General features: G+C 41.4%; 2 protein-coding genes across 7 annotated transcripts in view; one reads left to right on the top strand and one right to left on the bottom strand.

The window, feature by feature from the left end:
• Positions 1-769: 769 nt before the first annotated feature.
• On the top strand, positions 770-23441 carry PDHA1 (pyruvate dehydrogenase E1 subunit alpha 1). Of its 3 annotated transcripts, none has more exons than XM_019495044.2 (12): positions 770-971; positions 6323-6337; positions 9068-9136; positions 11923-12096; positions 12871-12997; positions 14361-14452; positions 15181-15273; positions 17420-17575; positions 17716-17787; positions 19683-19750; positions 21273-21381; positions 22934-23441. In XM_019495044.2, exons 1-12 carry the CDS (start codon positions 909-911, stop codon positions 23096-23098), a joined length of 1203 nt encoding a protein of 400 aa, XP_019350589.1. In that variant the 5' UTR covers positions 770-908; the 3' UTR covers positions 23099-23441. The 3 variants fall into 3 exon arrangements, with proteins under 3 accessions (XP_019350589.1, XP_019350590.1, XP_059576866.1); XM_059720883.1 differs by lacking the exon at positions 770-971 and adding an exon at positions 1035-1052; XM_019495045.2 differs by lacking the exon at positions 6323-6337 and having other exon boundaries at positions 772-971.
• The window catches only part of MAP3K15 (mitogen-activated protein kinase kinase kinase 15), a 164496-nt gene continuing 161365 nt past the window's right edge, over positions 22095-25225 (bottom strand). For 3 of the 4 annotated variants that reach the window (XM_059720882.1, XM_059720880.1, XM_019495043.2), the window contains exon 29: positions 23055-24707. In XM_059720882.1, the coding sequence (XP_059576865.1) occupies positions 24626-24707 (82 nt within the window). In that variant the 3' untranslated portion in view covers positions 23055-24625. Of the gene's footprint in view, positions 22322-23054; positions 24708-25225 lie in introns of those variants that run through there. The other variant, XM_059720881.1, reaches the window with a different exon arrangement.

Here is a 25225-nt window from a genome sequence, read left to right as displayed (position 1 = left end):
TAACTTTTTTGCAATTGCGATTCCAGGCAGCAGTTAGATACAACACAGCTAAGGCCAAGCCTTCAAAAATTAGGCATCGGCCTCTCTCACCACCTGACATCAGGAAATCGGTCCAAAAATAATCAGATTTTTTAAAGAGATGACAAATATGATTTTTTCTTTTTTTTTTGGCTCTTTTGATGGTTGGGTGGCCCTAGCTCTGTGTATTCCCCTGGCTCTCTACAACATGGAGAGCTATGCGTCCACATGAAAATAAAATCAAGGAAGGAAAGCTCAGATTCTCACAAGGTTGCACTGCACCACGACTTGAGGCAAATGCCAAATAATGCAAGGCTCAGGCCAGGCATGCCCCAGCCATGGATACTTTACACTTGGCCCTGGGGGCTGCAGCCACCTAGGCAGGCACTTTCAACAGGTCTACATTTTTTTTTTAAATAATAATAATTTATTAACAAAAAATCCACAACTAATGTATTAACTGACAACTCATAATAATTATTGTAATAACTGAACATTAATGTTTATCCATGACATGACTTTGGGAATTGCAAAGGGGGGGGGGGGAGGAGCTCCCCTGGGATCCTCCACTCCCATCACTGCCTTGCTAGGGCCCCTGGGCTGTCAGCCCTGGAGTCCCAGTGCGCATGCGCAACCAGGAGCCGAGCGCTCGGGCAGATTCGTTCAAATTCCTTTAGGAACGTGGAACTCGGGGAGCGTTGCTGGTCGGCCACAACTCTATAGCGAATCTCCCTTTTGTCAGCCGCGGAGCTGTCACTCCGGGCTAGATTCCGGTCGGCCCAACGAGAGGACGTGGTGCGGCGGAGGTAGTGGCCGCGGGGCCTGGCCGGCGCTGAAGGAGACTCGAGGACACGGGCGGGCGTTGGGCGTTGCGGCCTCTTCCCCGCTCCATGCGCAAGATGCTGCTGGCCGCGCTCTCCCGCGTGCTGCAGGGCCCGGCCGCCGCCCGGACGGTGAGCGAGGGGGGACACACTCGGCCTGTTGCAGAGCCCGGCAGCCCGGACTGATCTATCCCCCTGCCCCCGGTCCGAATGGTACTGCTGGGGGGGGGCCGCGAGACCCCCCCGCCATACGGAACCCACCGAGGGGGGGAGGGGACGTTGGGGGGGCGTAGCGGGAGTGACATGGAGGGGGCGGGGCCTGGCTTCGTTGCCAGTGGGGGTCTACGCGGGGGAGCGGGTGTCCAAAGGGGTCCTTGCGGGGGAGCGTTGGGCTGCCCATGGAGCGCCTGTGCCTGAGGGAATGGGGGCATTTCTAGCAGGATGAAAGTATTTTGAAAAAGATAATATTAGGGGGAAAAGCCTGCGTAGAGGTAGGGCAGTGGGGCTAAGCCAGGAGGCCGCATCCTCAGGAGCCTCGAGGTCATCTCCAGGGGGCCTCGAGGTTCCACGCTGGGTTGGCGCCGCGTCGGCGGGCGCTGTCCTTTCTGCTTTGCTTGGTGTCCCCTCTTGGCACTTGTGTTTCTAGCCTTTGACCTCTGCTCCCATCCCTGTTTTTATTATTATTTGTCCCAAGCATTCAGTAACACATCTCTAGTGGACCCCTGTGTTAGAGGGGGTTATAGTTTCTTTGGCGGGCCTGGCCCAGGAAATCCGGTGAGGTGTTAAAAGGCCATTCATCGTACGACCGCCATGTGCCACCTCTACCCACTGACATCATGTGGGAATGTGCTCTGCACATGCCCCCCTGCCTTGCCGTGCCCTGTGCGCAGTGTTGTTGGTGGAAGAGTGCCTCTGGTATTTTTCCAGTCACAGCCCCTAGTGCAGATTGGCACGTGGGCAGCGGCTGCCTCAGGTCCAAGGGGGCGCCATGAGTCCAGCCAGGTTGAGAGCTCTTGGTGGAGATACCACAGGCTTTTGTAAGCTGCTTCCCCTGGCGACAGACGCCGTAGCTGATGGACACTTAGAGCTTTGCAAGTGCTGCTCAGACGGACAGCGAGCAAGGCCGACATCACTGGCCCAGGCTGAAAGGTTGTGCAGAGTCGTGGCGCTTCTTTCTAGCCAGTGAAAATGAGAATTGTAAGAAGGCACTGCTCAAAATCGACCTGCCGCACAGGCAGGCGATGCGAAAAGATCCCTGTTTCAAAAAGGTGCAGTGCTCTGCTGTGCTTCTTACATTGAAGTTGTTGTGGGCTGGTTGTTCTCTCTGGGGACTCTTCCAGGCTCTTGTGGGGTTATTTAAAAAAACAAAAAAGAAAGAAAGAAAGAAAACATCATCTCGGATCTCTCCTCTTTCCTCCCCACCTGTTCTCCTGTATCATCCCACACTCCTAATGTTGTCACTTCCTTTGTTGTCTCTTTTCTGTATTCCCAATCACTTGGCTTTGATGCTTCCTTCATTTTTCTCATGCCCTCACCTTCATGCCATCTTGTTATGCTATCCATGCTTGTGGGATAGTTTCTTCTTTCTGCCATGTCTTCTCCAGATTTTTGCTCTTCGTTCTGCCTTTTCATGCTGTATTTTTCCCTTCTGTCAGCTTGTGTTTGGATTGTTCAACACAACAGGTAATTAGCATATTCTGTCTGCTGAACCTGGTTTGTAAAATGAGATATAGATTTGCAGTGGTGTGTTATATGCGCTACTCTTGCAAGTGGCTAATAGGAGCAGTAGTGTCCTCCACTGTAGTGACAGAACTAGTGTGCCACGTGGCTACTAGTTTGATGGTTTGGTTCATTTGGAACTAGGTGAGCATTTGTCTTTGGCTACTTCCTACAGTTGTTGCAAAAACTTTTTTGAAAGGCTTTACAGAGTGTGTATCCCAGCCAACCGTTCCTTCACCCCACTTGAGAGTGGTAAAGGGAAGTAAGGGCCAAAAGTGGGGGTCAACTTGGGGCACTTAGAACATTGTTGTAAACGGCAGGAAAGTGTTTGAGCTCCTTGTGTTTGGCTACTCAGTCTGGCTGAAAGCCGTATTCAATACATAGGGAGGTTCTGCTAGTTTAAACAGAATGTCAGCGCAGAACAATATGCAGCAAGGTTCAAATACTGAACTTGTTAATGAAAAGTAAATTATAAAGGCTGGAAAAGGAGGTTCAGTCTTTCCTGAGTGCTAACATCAGTAGTTCAGGAAGTCCATGCTGATCTTTTAGTTTAAAAGTCCCTCTTCAATCCTAGCAATTGTTAGTACAGGCAGTCCTTGGACTTACCACAATTGGTTTCTGGAAACCGGGTCTTAAGTTGAAATGTTGTAACTTGGAACCAATTTTCTCATAAGAAACAATGTTATAAATGGGGGATTGGTTCCTGAACCAAGGCCTGATACCCTATGTTCACCAAAAATACCCCAGAATTTTGTACTCGATCAATTATAGATGAGTGACATAGTTACATTAATGTATTTATATTGTAAATAGCAATCATATTGATTTGGAAGGACTTCTTTGAGGTGACTGCTGGACTTTTTGAAGGGCTCTTGGTTGGACTTTTTGAAGGGTTCTTGGCTGGAGTCTTCTCAGGAGTCTTGGCTGCAGGTTTTTCTGGAGTCTTGTCTGCTTTCTTAAAGAAAGTGTCCAAGGAAGTTTGGACAGATGTTCTCCAGGGAGATGAGTGATGCAGCGAACTTGTTCACTGGTGTGGTATCACATCAGATCAAGCGTTGTAAAGTCGAAACTGACGTTAGAAAGTTGAAACAGGGTGTCAGTTTATAAATGTTGCAACATTTCGAGTTGCAACATTTTGCACTTACAAGTCAAGGACTGCCTGTAATGAAAAGAAAGGAATTGGAGGACTAAGGTGACAGATGTTTTGGCAGGAGAGTCTAAAGTGCTAACAAAAAGGGTAAATTTAAAAACATTGGTTACTAAAAAAAATTCAGATAAGTGTGATGTTTACCTTATTTTCTTGCAGATTATTGCTCTATCTCTAAAATCGAAAGAGATGAGGGAATAACCTTCTCTGTTTTTCCAGCTTGTTTATACATCTTAAAATAATGTTATGCACAGAAAATATCACCATTTCCTATATCTAGTCATTCCCCTTTATTTTTTTTGTGGGTGTATAAATTTTAAAATAATATTGCTATTGGGGAGATTCAGTATTTATAAATGATTTCTTTTTCTTGGTGGTGTCTTTGTGAAACTTGATTTTGGGCTTCCCCTCCGTCACTGTATTAGGAGATTTTTGTGTCTGCAAAAGAATATATTCAGCCTCCTTGTGTCCATCTAAGGTTTTTGAACACTGAGTTAGAAAATTCCCATGCTGCCATATTATGCTGCCTTCACAACCTGTTCTGCGCTGACTCTGCACCCTTCTTCCCCAGTTTACGTAGCCAGGGCCTTAGAGAAACTACTTTTATGGATCACTCGTTGCAGGGCAAGAATCTAGTGGACAAATGATATCAGAGGAGACATGATGATAACATGTCTGACTTTCATCTCTTCCATCGGTTTTATATCCCTCTGACTCCAACAACAGTAACTTTTGACATATATTAGAATTGGGCCTGTTGGGTAGAGAGCATGCTTGAGTCTGGATAGGGTCTCTGATAGATAGGAGAACTTTAACAAGAACAAGGTTTTAGCTGGTTAAAAATTGAAGGTGGCAGAAGTAATAATACCTAGCTCTAATATAACATTTGCACAATGTATTTCAAAATGCTTTTCAGAAGAGTTAAATATAATTACAGAAAACCTAAATCCCAAGGTGAAGTGATTTGCTGAAGGTCATTAAATAATTACTGTGATGGATAGGTAAGGTATGGAGGGAAATCACAGTAGAGAAATGGGCTGTAACTAAAAATGGGTCATGTTCAAGGGCTGGGAAAAGTAAAATGTAGGTAAATGAGATGGAGGGAATGTCCTAGCGTGTCCTTCTCCTGCCTTCTGTGCAGCACACCCATTTGCCCATATGTCATCCGGCTTCCTAGCTCATTTTAGCAGGTATGCATCTTATGACTTGGTAAATTACTGGATAGCACTGAATATATTTTTGGACATACTATGAAAAAGGAAATCCAGTGTTTCTGGATCAGGTTTCTGCTCCTACTTATTTGCTTTGCAGGACCAATGAAATTCCTGTCTGCTGTTCAGATTTGCTCACCTGATTCACTGGTCATAAACTTCCAAGATTATGGAATGAGAACATGAGTAGGAGCAGAGAATTATCTTTTAGGTGTCTGCCTTTTCTTCTTTACCCTATGGCTGTTTCTGTTGCAACTCCACTTGTGGCTTTTTTCCTGTCTTCTCCTGTGTTGTGTATATATACCAGATTCCTTATGTTCACAGTGCTAGCAGCAAAGTTAAGATATATTTAAATTCAGGACAATGAAATAGTTTAGATTTTGGATTTCTAGTTAATGCCCATTTGAGAGCTTGGGATAATATGGATGACAAAGTTGGTTTGCTTACGTTCTATCAGTTCTGGAGTGCAGAAAGTGCAAGTAGCAAACAGCCCTTTCTTGCAAACAGAAGAGGAAAAAGTAGCTTTACGAATTACATTATAAAAACATTTGTGAAACTTTCCAAACTTTGAATTAATTAAAACAGGATAGAAAACAGGCTTTTAATTTTCTTTATGGGTGAGATTCTATACTGCTTTTGTCAGTTAGCAATACAGCTGTCAGTTTTGTGAAGGTCAGAAACACCTTTTAATTAAGAATTGTGACTTTAACTAAATACACTTTCGGTTATTTAACATAAGCTATCACCAAAGGTACAATATTTAAACATTTATTACTTTGTTTTCACAATGATTAATCTTTAGCAAAGGCAATGAACATATGGGCTCTTATAAGTTAAAGTGCCATTTTGTTTTTTAAATGTATGCGGTAGATTCCATCTGGACCTGAAGAAAGGGCAGCTTTTCAGTGGTCTTTCTCTCCAATGCTGCGCAGCTCTTACACAGCAAACCTGCTTTTACAACCTGTGAAAAGACAAGTGGTCAATTAGATTGATATGGGTTGCCTCAGGGATGGTATAACTGCCAACAGATCCTCCCAGGTGTAATAAATTTACACCTGTGTTTTATTCAGCAACTAAAAGATTTTTAGGCTCCAGGTTTGAAAACTTTTAGGTCCAATTCTTTCTGGGCTTAGGAGTTGTTACTTGAGTTAATACTTACCTAAGCATAGTAAGTATTAAAGCACTTTCAAACAAGAATAGCACTTACTTTTGCCTTCAGCCTGCATAGGTGTGAATGACTTAACATTCTAGGCAAGAAAGAGCTAGGCTTGATGTGCATCCATGGATGAGTGAAACTGTAATTGTTTTATTTCAATGGAAGTTTATTGTGGTCCCTTTTTTGTAACTGCTTTATTATGTTTGTTGACTCTTTTTTCTTTTGTTTCCTCCAACTGCTGCTACCCTAGGGAGCTGTTAGTGAGGTAAGGCTTATGTTAACTGAAGTGGCCGTACATTAAAACTTTTCACACAAGCTTACTAAAGCCTTTTGATTTAACCTTTAACTCCTGGCTTATTGAACTCCAGAAATAAATTGGGTAGGAAGCACTGATCATGTTGCTACATTTTGCTCATTTAAATTAGTGTTCTGCATTTATTCAAATGGCTTCACATTCACTCCTATTATGTTAAGGAAAGATTAAAATATTTTAGGCTACCTCAGAATGGTTTTGGATCTAAAGGATTTTCAGATTTAAAAAATGAGGGTTATTTGTTCTGTTCTTCAATCTAATTCTCAGTTTGAGGGACCAAAACGATAAAACGATATTCATTTTAATACAAAATCAATTCTGTATTCCTTCTGCAGACTACCGGAATAGATCACAAAATTGTGTTAAGTGACATCAGTGATATTGGTGCTAAGGCAATGAATTTGGCTGAGGATTTTAACTAAACAAAAACAAGAGATATCATTTGGTCTATTCAAAACATTCAGAGAAAAATCAGCGTTTATGAAATATAAACCAAAATGAATGCCCAACATCTCAGCCATTAAATTTTAAAGAAACAAGTAGGAATGAAATGAGTGTCAAAAGGTCCATGCCCTTTTTAAATCATGAAAAAAATCATTGGGGAGTTTCATAGTTTCATGGACATTCGGGCTGGAAGGGACCCCAGAGGATCATCGAGTCCAGCCCCCTGCCCCAGGGGCAGAAAGTCAGGGATCATAGGATCCCAGCAAAATAAGCATCCAAATGTATCATGAAGGCATTCAAAGTGGGTACTTGAACAGCCTCTGGCGGCAGTCTATTCCAAACCCTGGGGGCTCAGACAGCAAAGAAGTTCTTCCCTGTGTCCAGCCTGAATCAGTTGTGACGGAGTTTGTGACCGTTTGATCTTGTCATCCCTTGGGGAGCTCTGGTGAACAGACATTCCCCCAGATCCTGATGAGTACCCCTGACAAACCTATAGGCGGCCACCAGATCACCCCTGAGCCTGCGCTTTTCTAGGCTGAAGAGTCCCATGGCCCCTAGTCTCCCATCATAAGGCCTGTTTTCCTGACCTCTGATCATGCATGTGGCCCTCCCCCGCACTCTGCCAAACCTCTCCACATCCCCCCGGAATCGCAGAGCCCAAAACTGGACACAGCACTCCAGCTACATGTATCCTGGGTTGTGTTAGAGCACATAAGATTTTGGTTATTTTGGATAAAATGTGGTCGAGTGGGATGTGAAGATTGAAAGGTAGGGTAGGATTAATTGGATTACAACTGCTAATTCTCTGTATACATGCAGTAACTTCAAAATAATTTTGGGTGTAAGAGAGATTAAAATTGATTAAGTAACAAGTCAAGACCCCTAGTTACAAGGTTAGTTTATATGAGTAGAAACTCCATAGAATTACAGTCCAAGGACTGCATTTTTCTTAAGAGGTCACTGGTGCTACACCCTGGCTTTTTGTGTGTGCTGCCATTTTCTGTACAGAATATTTCACCTGCTTGTTTTAGAATTAGAAAATCAGTTAAAAGGTAGCATAAACTGTTTTAATAGATTTTTTGGGAGCCTACAGTCATAGCAGAAAATAAACATCTGTAGGATTTTTTTTACAAAGAAAAATGGAAATCTACAGGATCTGGAGAGGAAGAGGTGGTTAAGGGTTGAGGGATAAGATAATTAAATACTATATAGCTCTTACAACAAATAGATATTCATAGATTGTAGATTGTAAGGCTGGAAGGGACCTCGGAAGATCATCAGGTCCCGCCCCAATGATCTGTGAGAGACCTTTGGAATTGAGAGAGATAAGAGAGATGAGAGACCTTTGAAATGATAAATGTATAACAGCCTGGGCTTTGGAGCCAAATATAAAATGTGTTTTCTGTGCTGCATGTACAGTGAGTATGTAGATAATAATCACATCTGCATTGTTGCTTTGTCATTACATGATGTATCAACATAATTTATGGGTGGGTATTACACAGGAGTACAAAGTGTAAATTAGGTTCCTAATTAGTGCACACTTTAAAAAAAATATATTACCAGTTCTACTTTAAAATTTCCTTCTTGAACTTTTTTTCCAACCCTTTGGTTTCTATGATGCCTCACCCTTATTTTTACCTTGTTTCCAAACTGTCTATAATCCCATCTTCACTCTTCATTCATCCACCTGTTGTTTCTCCACTCTGGTTCTTGGTGGTCCCGAGAAGTGAATAATTGTAATCCAAAAATCCTTCCAGGTCAATCAGACAGGTCTTGGAGAAGACAGAAGCTGTTAACTAAGTGAAATGGCAAGAGCTGTCTGCATTTCTGAAATTTCCTGCCTTCCTTATAAAATATTGCTGTTTTTTGTGGAATTAAATTCATACTGATACAGATAGCTGTCCTTTCAGATGGACAGTCTTACTTCTTATGTAATATCTTCAGAAACCTAATCTTTTTATTTAGATATTGGTGACCATTTTAAATTTAAGAACACACCCAATCTTCACTGTTTAAAAGAAATAAAATTCAAGTCAAAAGGAGTTCCAGGATTTAAATAGTTGTACAAATTAATAAATCCATTGTTGCCCTGGGTAGACACTGAATGGTGCTTAATTCACGAATCACTTGTGTTAAAATATTATATGTATGACATAATAATGACTGGATGTTCTTTAGTTGATGACTAGTTCTGAGCCTAAGTAGTACATGCCTGTATTTGTTTTGTTTTCAAAGGTAGCCCGGGTGGTGGTGGCATCTCGTACCTATGCAGACTTTGCAAGCGAGGCAACATTTGAAATTAAGGTAAGTAAATTGAATATTTCTGAGACTTCGGTACAAGGATTGTTGTTCATCTTGCCATGGTAGAGCGTAAAAAAGGCCCATTGTGTTTGTCCATAACCAGAAGACTTTGCTTGGGAGGATTTCAGAATTGATACCTATTCAGTATGTGAAAAAGCAAAAGAACTTTTTAAACTTTCCTGAGACTTATTAACCTTCTGCATAGATTTGCATGGGTGGGATGGGGTAGGATTGAGCTGACAGTAGTTATTGCCATAGTTCTTAGCTCTTTCAGATTTGATTCTGCGCCCAAATGTCACCAAATTAAAGTGTCAGGAAGGGGTGCCCTCAATGTGATGCCGCTGTGGCCAGATGGAACTGCCCTGCTCATCTTGGGCGCAGCCAGATTGAGAAGGGCTGCAGCAAGAGCTCATATTCCTGTCTGCATTAGGCAGGAGGGCTTGCTCTTGTTGCGGCTCTTCTCAGTCCTGCCATTCCCATTCCTCCCAGAAACAGAGGCACAAGACGTTTCTTCTCAACCAGGAGTGAACCAGGAAAGCCAAGGCTGCGATGGAACTCCAACTAGTTACAAGTATCAAGGAAAATAAAAAGTCCTTTTTTAGATATGTGGAGAGCTGGAGGAAAAGCAAGGGCAACGTTGGACCCCCGCTAAACCAGATGGAACAACTGACAACCAACGCCCAGGAAAAAGCCAGCCTATTAAATGGGTACTTTGTGTCGGTTTTTCATCAGTTGCACAAGACACCCCTGCCCACTACAGGATAGGTGGGCCTGGGTGAGGGAGATTCCCTGCCCTCCATCAGTGCTGACCTCGTGAAGGAACACCTTGAGAGGCTGGACACCTTCAAGTCAGCTGGCCCTGACAGTCTACACCCCAGGGTACTCAAGGAGCTGGCTAGCATCATAGCCTAGCCCCTGGCACAGATCTTCGAGAACTCCTGGCGCTCTTTTGAAGTGCCTGAAGATTGGAAGAAGGTCAGTGTGGTGCCTATCTTCAAGAAAGGGAGGAAAGTGGATCTGGCAAACTACAGGCCCATCAGCCTGACCTCTATCCTGGGGAAGGTCTTAGAAAAGATTATTAAAGAGGCCATTCTCAACAGACTGGCCAATGGCAACTTCCTGAGGGACAGCCAGCACAGGTTTGTTGCGGGTAGGTCTTGCTTGACCAATCTTATCTCCTTTTACGACCGGGTGACCTATCACCTGGACAAGGGAGAGGAGATTGACGTCATATATCTTGACTTCAAAAAAGCCTTCGATCTGGTATCCCACGATCACCTCTTGGCAAAACTGGACAACTGTGGCCTTGGGTCCGCCATGATCCTCTGGCTGAGGAATTGGCTCCATGGTCGGACCCAGAGGGTGGTGGTTGACAAGCTCAAGAAATGGATGGATGAGAACCTGATAGTGTTTAACACCGAAAAATGCAAGGTTCTCCACCTTGGGAGGAAAAACCTGCAGATCCTTATAGGCTCGGCAGTGCTACGCTGGTTAGCACTACGGATGAAAGGGACTTACCGCAAGATGAATATGAGCCTGCAGTGCGATGCTGCGGCTAGTAAAGCAAGCAAAAAGCTGGCTTGCATCCATAGATGCTTCTCAGGCAAATCCCAGGACGTCATTCTCCCATTGTACTCGGCCTTGGTGAGGCCACAGCTGGAGTACTGTGTCCAGTTTTGAGTTCCTCAATTCAAAAATGATATGAGAGGCTTGAGAGAGTCCAGAGAAGAGCCACGCGCATGATCAGAGGTCAGGAAAACAGACCTTGCGATGACAGGCTGAGAGCCCTGGGACCTGGAAAAGCGCAGACTCAGGGGCGATCTGATGGCCACCTATAAATTTATCAGGGGTGTTCACCAGGATCTGGGGGAACAATTGTTCACCAGAGCGCGCCAAGGGATGACAAGGTTGAATGGTTATAAACTCCTGCAAGACCCTTTCAGGCTGGACATAAGGAAGAATTTCTTCACTGTCCGAGCCCCCAAGGTCTGGAATAGCCTGCCACCGGATGTGGTTCATGCACCTATGTTGAACGCCTTCAAGTGAAATTTGGATGCTTATCTTGCTGGGATCCTATGACCCCAGCCGACTTTCTGCCCTTTGGGCAGGGGGCTGGACTTGATGATCTTCCGAGGTCCCTTCCAGCCCTAATGTCTGTGAAATCTATGCTTGCTTCATATGCTTCTGTGTCTGGGAAATGCCATTTGGGGTGGGATCAGGAACGGCTGTGATGGGACTGGTGCACCTGCCTGCTTTAGTTGTATCAAATAACCATAATGCAGGCAAGAGTGCATGCTTGCTCGTCTGACTTTGCACAAGGCACACAGGGCAGTTCCACCTGGTTGATGTGGCAGCAGCACCCTGGCTGAAAACCACTGTTGGACCCTATAAAAATTGGCTCCATGTTCTCCTGTGAAAGGTGAATCATTTTATAAAGTTTTGCTTTGCTCAACTCCTCTGCTAGATCTGAGCTAGAGGAATTTTGAGCAGGAAGAAACTCCAGAAATGATTATGATGAAATGCATTGTCAGCATTTTGTGATCATTTCAATTCCATCCATGCCTGACAGGTAGCTGAGTACTAAGAATGGAAGCCTATTCCCAACAAAAGCAAGATCTTTTGTAACAGGCACCAAGGTTAGAAGTGGCACAAATGCTTGAGTTTGGTGTATTTAGGTTTTATTTGGGCTTGAACTTGAAAATAACCAATGATTCAAGTAGGCTTTAATGCTAAAAGTGGCAAACAGGAATATGCAGTTTGTGGACCTACCTCCTTGACTGTCTTTGCAGAAATGTGATCTCCATCGCCTGGAAGAGGGACCTCCTGTCACGGCAGTGCTGACTCGGGAAGAGGGGCTTCATTACTACAAGACTATGCAGACCATTCGCCGCATGGAGTTGAAGGCAGATCAGCTATATAAGCAGAAGATTATTCGTGGCTTCTGCCATTTATATGATGGTCAGGTGAGAGATCTGCTAAGCAGCTTCACAAAGTGTGCTTTTGTTTTGCTGTGATTAGTGTAAGTGTCTGAATAAGGGGAGTTAAAATTTTAGCAACTTTCTATGAAAAATACCTTAGTCTTAAATTTCAGTTGATTCATTAATGCTCCGCTACTGCTATTGTACGTGAGAACCCAAGCTTGGTCTGTTTTACATGATATAAAAAAATGTGTCCCTATCTTCCTTTCACTTCTGATTATGCCTGCACTTTTCATGAATAGAAAGCCAGTTGAGTGCTGCTCTCTTCACACCCACCACAACTGGATGGTTACATGGGTAGAGAAAGCCACGCTGGCTACAAGTCTGTGCAGGCTGTAATTGGAATCATAGAAAACAAGGATTGGAAGGGACCCCAGGAAGTCATCTAGTTCAACCCCGTGTTCAAAACAGGACCACTCCGAATTAGATCATCCCACCCAAAGTTTTGTCTAGCTGGGTTTTAAAAACCTCCAAAGATGGAGATTTCACAGCCTCTCTGGGTAGCCTGTTTCAGTGCTTTGCTACCCGCCTACTGAGAAAGTCTGACATTGTTGCAACCTCTGCCTTTCCAGGAACTAGCCCTGATCTATTATAAGTGTAGTGCTTCTTTTGGATCCAAGGGAGTTGCCTGTGCATGGTGCTTCTATTTCCCTTTATATATAGATGCAAGTCCTTGGTCCCAGCTCTCAGCTACAGGAACTGTTTGTAGGAGTCTCATGTCTGTCACTGTTGTCACGCTTACTTTTGTCTTTACCGCAGGAAGCTTGCTGTGTAGGACTTGAGGCTGCCATAAAACCCACAGATCACTTGATAACAGCTTACCGAGCCCATGGCTACACCTTCACACGTGGAACTTCGGTCCGAGAGATCCTTGCTGAGCTTACAGGTCTCTGTCCAATAAAATGGCACTGCTACCACTGCTCTGCTGCAACTGCAGTTTGACCTTCCCCATATTTAAATTGTTGCTCTATGAAATTTGTTGGGATACGGGAGGTCAGCTCAGTAATTTGACAAAATAGGTCATTGTCATTGTGATCTCTCATGATACCCTGTTATACTCACCCTGTAAGTTTAATATTCAGATATAACCTCTTATTTAGAATAATGTAAACTGTAGCTCTTTTTTTCTCACCATCACTTCTGCAAGCCTTTTTAGATACCATAAACTCTGTCTTATTTTGAAGAGTATACCTTGTTATGGTAGCTTTCGCTACGCCATCTGGACTGTAGCAACTATGCTGCTGGCCCATGTTTTACTCATGCTGTGTTTACAGTCTTACCATGTAGACTAGACTGTTTCATTTTAACTCTGTCCCTGAGCTATACATTTCTGTTTTTGTCTTCAGAGGAGATGTGGTAGAGTGCTTTGTCTATAATTGCAAGAGTGAATTGTCAAGGATGACTTGACTGGAATGTGAGATTCCTATTATGCTAGTTGCTGCTGTGCAGATGGGACAGTTAGTTAGGACTAAACTTGTCAGGAAAACATCAGTGTTCAAATTTGGTTCCTGAAAGATAAACTTTGTTGTGGCTAGTGCTATTTTTATGTCAGTGTTGGGTTGGTTTTGGACCACAGAGAAATAGGATCTTTTACTTTGCTTGATGATAATGATGAGGTGTAATAGGATGCTAGGATTTATCCAGGCTCACTCAGTAAGTGCCTTAAAATCTCATTAATGTCATTCAGCATTTCAGGTGCTGATAATTACTTCTCCATTACCTTCTGCTCTGTTTGTGGTACTTACTGAAGTGTCTTGTAATGCAGTTAAAATGTAACAGCTGTGAGACAGGGACACTATTTGCCTGGTTCTGTTGGGGTATCTAGGGGTACAGGAGCAATGTAAGGATTATGTAAGAATTATTTTACGCTGATAATGAAGCTGTTGACTTAAATTGTAGCTTAACACGCTCTGCAATAATATTCTAAACTTAAACTGAATATGTAAATTAGAACACTTAACTTACATTGTTTTGGACCAGTTATTTTAAATTGAGAAAAAAATAGGTAGAAATCCTCACCCAACTGAAGTGAATGCAAGTTTGATGTTTGGTTTCGGAAGGCCAGAATTTCCTACTAAATGTCTCTTGAAAATATTTTTTTAGTGATTTAACAAGAATCAAATCTTGGGAGTTTTAATTTTACTCCTTAAACAGAATGGATCTAGCTACACCTGGTTACAAAAATCCCACCGAGGTTAGAGTCAGGCCCAACATGGCCAAAAGTTATTTTGTTTTGGTTTTTTTTTAAGGTCGAAAAGGTGGCTGTGCTAAGGGAAAAGGAGGATCGATGCACATGTATGCCAAGAACTTCTATGGTGGGAATGGCATCGTTGGTGCTCAGGTATGTGTACATGATACGGGATGTGCTTTTTAGCATCTTGCAATTTAGTTTTGCAAGTTTCTCTTTCTTGCTGTGAGTTTACTTGCAGCTGCTGTTGCTCTGTGTAGCTAATAAATCTGTAGTTTTTATTTACTCTAAATAGGGTTCCACTTAAACATTTGCTAACTGAAGCAAACAGAATGAGGCAAAGACTAAACTATTGCCACTGTGTCTCTAGGAAATAGCGAAAAAGCCTTTATAGCTACACTTGTTATCTATTTCATTGATTTTTTTTTTTTGTAGTTCACAGTTGGTTTTCTCTGACTTTCTAAGTAGCGCTCTTAAATGTCAGTTTAATTTACTAAAGGCAATCAGGACTTGTAATAGAGATGATATCTTTTATTAGACCAATGAGATTTTTCAAAAAAAAATTCTTTATTTGCAAGGTTTCGGGCACAAATGCCCTTTGTCAGGCATTGGAGAAAAGATTGTAAAAGTTCTCCTGGGTAGAAATGAAAGTTCATGTTTCATAGGATTTCACAAAGGAGTCAATAGATGGAAAACTCCTCTGGGCAGTCAGTTCATAGCTGGTGTGAAGTCTCTCACCTGTGAGGATCTGTGACGATACAAATTACCTTGAAACAAAGGCAGGAGCAGGATCTCAGGTTTCAGGTGGTCACAGTTGCTTCCTGCTTGGGAAAATGTGAAGATTTAATTTACTAGATTTGTATGTTGTGATTTCACTATAGGTTCCTCTTGGGGCTGGCATTGCCTTGGCCTGTAAGTACTTTGGCAAGGATGAAATCTGCTTAACTTTATATGGGGATGGTGCTGCCAATCAGGTAAGATTTCTTTATCAAATTGAATTGGTACTTATGTGCATGTACAGTCCTCTTGTAGATGTGGTGTTTATGAAGAGGTTAGCAGCCTTGCAGAACCAGGTGCTTTATCTTCAAGAAAAAACAGCATGGAAACCGGCTGTGCATCCTTCCTAGCCTTTTCTTATGAGGTATTCTTCACCTGGGATGATCATTCAATCTCCATGCTCACTGTCCCCTGTCGTATTTGGTAGTTGTAGTCCAGGCAATTACATTATGCTAAGTTCAAATTAATCTTTTACATCAGTGGCTGGCAACCTTTAACAAGCTGTGGGCCAGGATAACCCAACTCTGCACTTCACCAGTGCATCAGTGGTAGGGGGTTTTGCTTGTACCTGTGCTAAGGCCAGACATCTGGGAGCTGTGCCTGTGCTGCTTCTCTCAATGCTGCTGCTCCCAAACTGCAGCAAAGGCACAGCTTCTAACCAGTAAGGAGCTGCATCCAGGCCAGGGTCCACACTGCCACTGCTTACAGACCCCTGCCACTCACCTCCCAGCTAGACACTGCACCCGTGCTGCAGCCAGGGGTAGGGAAGGAGAGGGAGAAAGGAGGCGGGGAGAAACAGCAGTGATGTGGCCACAGTTGGAAGATGCCTGGCTCTGGCACAGCTCCTTTTTGTATGGCCCTGGTGCAGGCTTGGGCACAGTCGTCTAGTTCCACAGGCCAGATCTGGCCCCTGGGCTGTATGTTGCCAACATGTTTTATATACAGCAGTGGGGGTTTTGTCCCAACAGTTGCCTGAAACTGACAGCCAGTTGTGAAAGAGATCAAATGGGACAGGGTTAGATATTCCACACTTTGAGCTGTGTTTTATGTAGTGGGTAGAAACTCACTGTTTGAGAGTCTGAAGCCATGTGTACTTCTGGGCAACAGCCATAATTTTTTTGTCCCTACCTGTCTGCTGTGTCATCTGGGTTTTCTACGTACATTGAACATATTCTCCAAAATTGGTTTTGTGACTCAAAAGAATTTACCAGACATTAGGGAAATAGGCTTGTCTTTCATATCTGACTGGAAAGCCAGCATGGTGGTAATGAGATAGAGCATCCTAGTAAGAAGCCCAGTTCCTTATGTATTCAGAGCACAAAGATTACTTGGATTTCTGCCTTGCCATCTGCTTGGAGAGCATCATGCTAGCATGCCTGTGTTATAAATGTGATGTTCTGCTTCTCCCTAGCTATTCCAGTAGGTGAGGGGAAAATATTTTAGGTCTCTTTCCCTCTAGTTTCCTGGATCCTGTGAGGCAGAGGAACTCTTTAGGCTGTTTCTGTTTCTCTTCATCTTACACATGCTGAAGGAAAGGCTTTTTACTTATTCATATCGCTTCTGTCACTTTGGATGGACCCAGCCTGTGAAAACCCTTGTTTCTTGCCTGTGGTATTAATGAAAGCTTCCTTAGCATTGCATTGATGTTAATTGAGAAGCTTATTGGCAACAGAAAAAAAGTGAAGCAGCAGTGAAACTGATCTGTCGCATTCAGTTCATTCCGATTTTAAAACCCACAGCTTATGATTCCCATTTGGAAAGCTGTCTTCTCAACTATATGGGCTGGACATTTAACCGTTAAAATAAGCAAGTTCTAAATAAGTTTGAGGCTTTAGGACTCCTGTCAATTTCTATGAGAGGCTCCACTGTTAGCAAGTGGAACTTCTGAGCCTTGACTCTTCCTGGGCCTTTTATTTGCATTAAGTAGTTGATGCAGTTGTGTTGGAATGTTTTATTTAGCTGAAGTAGAACCACTGCATTATTAGTTAAGTGTGTAACTGGACGTGGAGTTCATGAATGCAATCCTAAAATAGTTTCAATACGTCCGTTCTAAGAATCTTGCAACTGGTCTATCATAGCAGTATCTAGGGTTAAAGGTAATTTTTTAAAATGAGGAAATATTAAGTCAAAGTTTTGACGAAAGATAGGTCTTTTACTTTGTAATTTTCTTTCTTTCAAAGTGAAGCAACTCCGAATTAGTGTACTGTCAGTGTTACTACCAACTAGACTTTGTTGAAAGTAAAAAAGCCCTGTAAATAACATATTTCACATTTTCTTTAGTGTCAGCATTTCTAGAAGTATAAAGAGGCACTTTACTTACGACTTAACTGCTCTTTCTTCTAGGGTCAGGTATTTGAAACGTACAATATGGCAGCCTTGTGGAAGTTACCATGTATTTTCATCTGTGAGAACAACAGGTATGGAATGGGAACGTCAGTAGAGAGAGCTGCAGCCAGCACTGACTACTACAAGAGAGGAGACTATATTCCAGGGCTCAGAGTGAGAGCAATTTCCTCCTTTTTCTTATTTTATAACATAGTATGAACTAAGAGGCTGCAAATTCATACTTCATTACTTAAATTAGGTATTCTGATACAAGTTTTTATTCCATCTACTTTAAATGCTATTTTTTTTAAAAGATTGATGGCATGGATCTTCTCTGTGTGCGAGAGGCAACAAAGTTTGCAGCTGAGCACTGCAGATCTGGAAAAGTAAGTTACTCAGTATCCATCCTTTACCATACCATACCCTACGCTACTATTTGCAGTTGCTGAAACTATTTTCAACATTATCAGTGAGTTTCTCTTCTTAAAATTGCTAAAATATTTATGTTAGTATTTCACAAAGGTATTTTACAAACCACTTTGTTTTAAAATAAATGCTAAACCATGTAGTTAAGGCCCTTGAATTTCACTTGTTTTAAAATATGTTCTTAATGATTTCAAAACAATTTTATTCCCCAATTAAAAGATAGAGGCAAAAAGTTAAAAGACTAATAACCTTGTACTTTTAGTAACATAAAATGAAGCACAGTTGTGAGAATAGGTATGGAGAAGTCTGAAAACAAAGTATACACAGCAATGTAGACAAAATTGCATGCAGCGCTTCAACACTGAAGCACTTTCCACCTAAGATATATGCATTGGTTCTCATAGAATGAAGCTGCAAGAACAACCTATCAAGGCAAGTTGTGGACACAGCTTCACAAAGTTACATCCAAAGTCCCACTTGAAGTTGTTTCAGGAGAATGACAATTTTCTGTTTTGCAGAGTAGAATGATTTAAATCATCAGTTTGTCATCAAGTAGAAATCACCCATTTTAATCAGCCTTTCCCCATTTGTACCTCTTATTTCCAAAGAAAAGCACGTTCTTATTGTTTGATACCCATGTTATAACATGTCGCTTTACAACTAAACAGAGTCTTTATGCCACATTTTGTCTGTTTCCCCTCCTCCCCCCCTACCAAGGAAGGTGCACACAAACATTTATAGGAAATACATTCATATTCTTGCACATTTTAACATTTTATTTTGCTAGAAAATAGTGAATGTGTTGGTTTGCTTACTTACATAGTTAACCTTTTGCCTAGTATCTGTTAGGGTAGTAACAGAAATTTAATCCTGAGGAGATCCTAGATGGTATCTATCTCCTGAGCTGCCCACAGGGAGCTTAAGCTCTTAAAGCACAAGAACCTGTTGTACCACATGTGTGTAAAACTTGATCTCAAGCTGGCTGTTGCACCCCTGTTCCTACTTCTTATATAGCCTGCAACTTGATTTTTTTTATGGAAGCTCATGCATTCAGCATAACTATTTTAAATGTTTTAAGAACTTACAAGAGGTTTAGGCCTTAACATGTTTGGTATTAAATTCAGGTTTCATTTTAAGAATTTGTTTTTAAAAACAAAACTTTTGAGTTGCAGAGTTGGAAGTGACCATAAGGTTTACATAGTCCAACTCCCTCCACAGATGCAAAATGTGCTTTACCTGACCCATCCCAGATAGTTGTCTATCTAGCCTCCTCTCAGAAACCTCCAAGGAGGAGATTCCACAGCTTTCCTAGGTAGTTTGTTCTATTGTCCTAGTGTTTTGTAATAATACATTTTTTAAAATGTTGTTTTTTCTCTATCCGGCCATGTTGCAAGAGGTCCTGTGTAACACAAATGAAGCTAGGAAAGAGGGGTAGTTGGATTCATTATACACAAAACGAGTAGCTGATGTCAACGGGTATTACTTGCAAGGGGTAATATGTGAGTATTAGTCTTGAGCAGGGTTACAGTGCATGGGCCAAGTCTGGCCTGTGAAAAGATCTGACCTGGCTTGCAAAAGTCCAGTCTGGTATGGTATGGGAGAATGGTAGCATAGAGCTGTGCTGAGCTGTCCACATCCTACACTCCACAGCCTGCTGCATTGTCACATCTGCACTTATCCCCATTGTAGAGGGTTGGGGATCAGCAGCAAAGGTCAGAGCAAGTAGCTGGCTGCTCTGGGAGGCGGGGACTTCTGGGCGCATTTTAAAGGGTGGTCCACACCAGCAAAAGGTTCCCAACCTTTTGTCTTGAAGGTTATGATAAACCTGTGACCATTTTTTTTTTTTGGTTTACAGGGACCTATTCTGATGGAGTTGCAGACATATCGTTATCATGGACACAGCATGAGTGACCCTGGAGTCAGGTAGAGTGAATAGAACTGTGTAAACTTTAATCTTCATAGGTGACCTGCTGAATGGAAGAATTCACATGTTTTCCCTTGTCTGTCTTCTGTTTGTGTACACCACTAAAATTAAAAAAAAAACCCCTAAATTGCAAAACATTGTAGTGTTACAAATACGGTAGTTTTACACTTCATTCTTAAATCTGCATTTGGGTGCCTTAAAGTTACAGTTGGAATTTTTTTAAAAGACTTGATCACACCATTTCATTTCACTTTGTTTCCCATCAACCAGTGGTGCTGTCACACTTTGCCATCTATATTGTACTCATCCTAGTAACAGCTGATTCAGTTGTTTCAACTTCTTTCCAGTTACACATCTGTAAACTCATGAGTGGATATAACCTGAAAATAATGGAGTGGTGCACACATCACTGGGTGTCTTGTTCGCTTGTAGGCCCCGAATGTGGTATGAAAGAAGGAAAATGTCTGAGTCCATGTTTAAGCAAGCAAGACAGATGGTTTGGGGTGGACTTAGAAGATCCAGTAAATACAGCATTCAACAACGCTGTTTTAAAGGATCATTTTTCAGAGATCTGCATACTAAAAGGCTGAATATAGCTTGGGGAAGTGGTGGCATTTTGGTAAATGCATTTGTCAAATACCTGCAGCTAGAGGGAGAACTGACATTTGACAGCGTTTGTGTAAATAACTATGTTAAAAGTCTGGGCGCTCAGAATTTTCCAAAAGTTTTTACCTTCCAAAACAAAGTAGTGAAGACATATACTGTATTACAGAGAGATTCTCTCCTATAGATTTAACTGAATGTGCTACAGGGACCAATGTGAAAATATGGTGTAAATGTGGGATAACTGTTTTCTGTTTAGGGTTTCCCTGTGCTTCCCCTGCTATAGAAATACAAGTGCGTAGGTACTTCTTGTGAGGCTTTCGTAATTGTCCTTGCAAACTAAATGCCTAACCAGCAGGAATTAATTTTCAATAGCTTACATTAGATAGAAAAACATGCTGTTTGTGGAAACAAATGAACCGTCTAAGGCCTCTCTGCAATGGGAACTCCAGTTCCTTTCCTTAAACCAGGGATAGGCAACCCCTGGCATGAGTGCCAGAGTCTGGCACGCAAAGGCATTTTGCCTGGCACGCATGCCTTGGGGCAGTCAGTGGGGAAGCAGCTGGGCCTTTGCTCCCACAATAAGGATTGCTACCCTCATGGCTCCCCTGCCATTCACCCCTGGCATGCCAACTTCTTACAAGTCAAGGTTGCAAGTGTTTTTTATACTCCGCTCAAAAATGTTGCCACCCCTGCTTTAAATAGTCATCTTTTTGTTCAGTAGTTCTTAGTTTTTCTTATTATTTCATGTTATTTTGCTTAACTTTATATTCTTCAAACTCCACTGAGTCTTACTACATATGCTAGACCTATCAGTCAGCCCTTGTGTCTCTGGAGTAGTGCGCAGAACTTCACTACTGACTCTACAACTACATCCTTATTGTGCATAATGTGTGTCCTCTCTTATTTTTCTCCTAGCTACCGAACAAGAGAAGAAATTCAAGAAGTGAGAAGCAAAAGTGACCCTATTACTCTGCTGAAGGACAGAATGGTTAACAATAACCTTGCTAGTGTTGAGGAATTAAAGGTATTGCTGAGACCGCGGGCTGAAACATAGCACACCAATGAGCCATGCATTCCATGCAGTGGCCCCAGTGATAGAGTGCCAGTAGCTATCCCCTTGCACTGTATGAAAGGAAGTAGGAAAAATACTCATTTGTTTTCCAAACTAAAATGACTGTTCTAACTAATGGCAGCAAAACTATATCATATAGACCAACTTACAAATTTGTAATTTAGGGGAAATGTTTTACTGGTTATATGTTGGGAGTAAAATACAATATTTCCCCCCTCCTCCCCTACTTGGGGTTGTAAAAGTTCTCTAAGTAGCCTTGCAAGCCCTAGGGATTAACTGTGTTGAAGACAGGGAAAGGTCCCAGCAAACCCACTCTGGTATCTCCATGCATGTGTCAGATAGTTTGCAACTGCCACGGTTAAACTTTTTGTACTTCCTTTTCATTCATCTGCTCTTTATCAAGATGCATGAACAAAAGAAAAGCTTTTGTTTCACTAGTCAGTCCAACAAATCTGGGAAGAGACACAAATCAATTAGAAAGATAAAAGCCTCCATATAGCAATTCAGTTCTGAATAATACAGACATTAAGAGAACTTACACAAACATGTGTGGTATGAATTACAGCTCTATTACTTTCCTTTAACTTGTGTGTAGGTTTGAATCTGGAAAATGAAACCATTTAATTCTGTTCCTGTTTAAAAGTTCCACCCACCAGTCTTGAGAATTCCTGCTAGTGAAACTTTTATTTGAATACATTGCTTCCAAACAAAAGTAAATGAGGATCAGAAACACTTGCATGCTATTTTTCATACAAAATAGGTTATTTTCCTTGTTTAAGGACAGTTGGGGTAGAATATACCATCTTCAGTGGAGTTGCACCCACAGCCTTGTAAAATGAATCATCATGGTTGTCTTGAGCTTTGCTTCAATTTTGTTCTTTAAGCTGAAAATCTAATAATTGTTAAAGGGAAACTTAATCTTTGTAACTGTACCTAGTAATAAGTTTAGAAATGCAAAACTTAGTGTTAAAATGATGATACCAGAGTTTTTTTTTTTTAAATATAAATCACTATTAATTAGTTGGGTTAATTACCACAGTATAATCTCGGCAGCTGTCTTAACAGTTCCCAGCAGTACCAGATTTCCACGATGCTGGAGAAAAAAAGGCCAAGGATACTGCTGAGTGCTTGGTGTGCTTAACTGTTTTTGCAGCTGCAGACATTGCTGATAGGTTTGAAGGTGTCTCTAGCAGTGAGCACTGCAATATCTTAAGACTGTGTAATCATGATTTTCCTGGAAACAATGAGACTAATATACACTTCCTTTTGGCACTGTCTTGGAGTTCAGTTTGAACTAGTTAAGGCCTTTGTGTTTGATTTTACCTCTACACAAGGGCCAAATCCTGAACATGTGAATCTCTTTACTCACTTGAACCATTGTTAAGAGATCCTCCTTTAAGTAGCATGTCTGTCTGGACAGTTTGGGGCAGAAACATTAGTTCTACACTTATTATTGGCCTTTTGTATTATCTGCTTAACAAGTTGTCTTGTTCTTTTCATTTAGGAAATTGATGTAGAAGTAAGGAAAGAGATTGAGGAAGCTGCTCAGTTTGCTACCACTGATCCAGAACCCCCTTTGGAAGAACTAAGCAATCACATCTACTGTAATGACCCACCTTTTGAGGTGCGTGGCCCTAATCAGTGGATCAGATACAAATCTGCCTGCTAAAATGAACATGTTACCCCAGGAGCTTGTTACATATGGCTTTTTTATTGGGATTAATTTTGTATTCAGTCTAAGAACTGTAAATTGCTCATCTTTAAAGTTTCAGTTTATTTAAAGAGCATAAAGTTTATTTTCACAGAGAGGGCTGTGTTGCTTTGGATCGTGTAAAGATAATGGATCTTACTTCAGAAGGAGCTGAATTAAGTTTATAGCAATTTAAATAACTGTTGCTTTACCCTGTTTCTGTGGTTTTTTTGGATTGCTGTATTTATGAGTTATACAAACTAAGTGTCTGAAATAAAATCATGGTATGTACAGTACACAGATATTAGCTGTTACACTAAAATGGCCTGGCTGTTTGCTTTGTGTATACAGGGTTGGTGCTGTCATTTATTAACAGATTCAGGCTCTAATTTATTAAATATTATTAAGGAGCATGATTGTCAACAAAATGTCCAGTGAATAAAAACAAAACAACACTACAAGCTTTTAAACTCTAAGAAACATTGCATTGCAAAGAGCAATTTTTCCTTTTGGTACCATAAAATGTTGATTGTTTTAATATATACAAACTGCACAAATATGTAACATCTCACCATCACAGAAAATCAATAATATCCCCTTTAAACTACTTCACACTGACACATTTGCTTCTAATCAAGTCTGTACCTTTGGGAACACAATTGTACAACACATTTAAAAAACCAATTAGAATACAAGGTATGTATTTAAAATACAGATTTCAAAGTGCAAAATTAAATAGTTTTTTTCTGCTACAGTTATTCTTATATTGACAAATAGTCAACTTCTTGATTACATTTTTACAAAAAATTTATAAGTTTAAGTGCATCATTAGAAGTGGTATTACAGGAATTAAAATATTAAGCATCTAGAAGGTAAAACTGCTAATACTGGCCACATATAGCCAATTCAATTTCTACCAGGAGAGTCACTGCTCTCCGAGTAGAAATGAGCATACAGATGTTCAGAATTTTTCTCCCAAAAATGGCCTGTGCAGGAGAAAAGTAACTTGGAAATAACCAGGGGTAAATATCTGACAGAAGCTGCAGCAGAGTCCTGCAGCATGCCAATATGCTTTGCTGCTAGCTCTACCACATCCTCCCAGAGGCAGTGTCACTTAGGCTCTACTGCCCCAGCCAAGAAAAGAGCTCCTTCCCAATCCTCTTAGTGTGCTGCAGGGAGACACAGTCTGGGTCAGCCAATCAGGGTCACCCTGTGCACTACTGTTATCTCTTGCCAGACAGCCTGGGGAGCCTGTGGTTAAGTTTTTCTACCATGATCAACCAGGGCAAATTCTCCCAGATCGTTTGAATGTGTGTATGCAGCCACTGTCTTCAAGAAAGCTGTGCTAATATTCACTGTGCATTATACTAATAGTTAAACGGGGCATTTGGTTGTGCAAAATCCTCAGGACCAGTATACATACAGTATATACAACCTTTAGCATAAGAATTACTTGGAATGTATTTCAGTGTTTCATTCCCCTTACTTGCTCTCTCTGTCAAAGACTTAATCTTCTGTGTCTGTGAGCTTATCACCCATTTGTCTATGGCTTAATATTGCATTCCAAATCCTGCAGACCAGACCACCACTATAAAAAAAAATGAAAAGAGGGAATAAATCACTGAATTAGGTGCCATCTTTTAAAACAATACAATACGTGCAATTATAAAGTGCCTGGGAGTAGTAAAGTAGGTTGTTTGTTTGTTTTTTTCTGGATAGCTCCTATGCTCACAAAAACTTTTTAAAAAAGGGATCTGGAAAACCTACTTGTTAAAAGGAGAGAGTTGGCCAAAACAAGCTGGGAATAAGGATCATTATTGGTCACTATTTGATTACTAGCCAATAATCTTTTTGAGGTTAAGATGAACCATTTTAGTTGAAAACTTGTTCATTCTTTTGGTAGCAAGTAATTCTTTAGCACTTCTTCCTTACTAGCTCAGGAAGAGATCTGCCACTGAACAAAAAGTAAATAAGACTGACAAGCTAGACCAGATCCAGCAAACTTAACAGTTTTATCCAAAATAGGCCTTGGTGTCCAAACCATCACATTCCTCCAGCCCTACATAAATAGCACTTGCTTTTCTGTTGTTCATAATATAGGCATAC

The sequence above is a fragment of the Alligator mississippiensis genome, chromosome 1 (assembly GCF_030867095.1).
Source record: "Alligator mississippiensis isolate rAllMis1 chromosome 1, rAllMis1, whole genome shotgun sequence".
Lineage (NCBI taxonomy): Eukaryota > Metazoa > Chordata > Crocodylia > Alligatoridae > Alligator > Alligator mississippiensis.
Note: the sequence above shows the minus strand (reverse complement) of the source record. Positions and strands in the feature narration are given on the sequence as shown.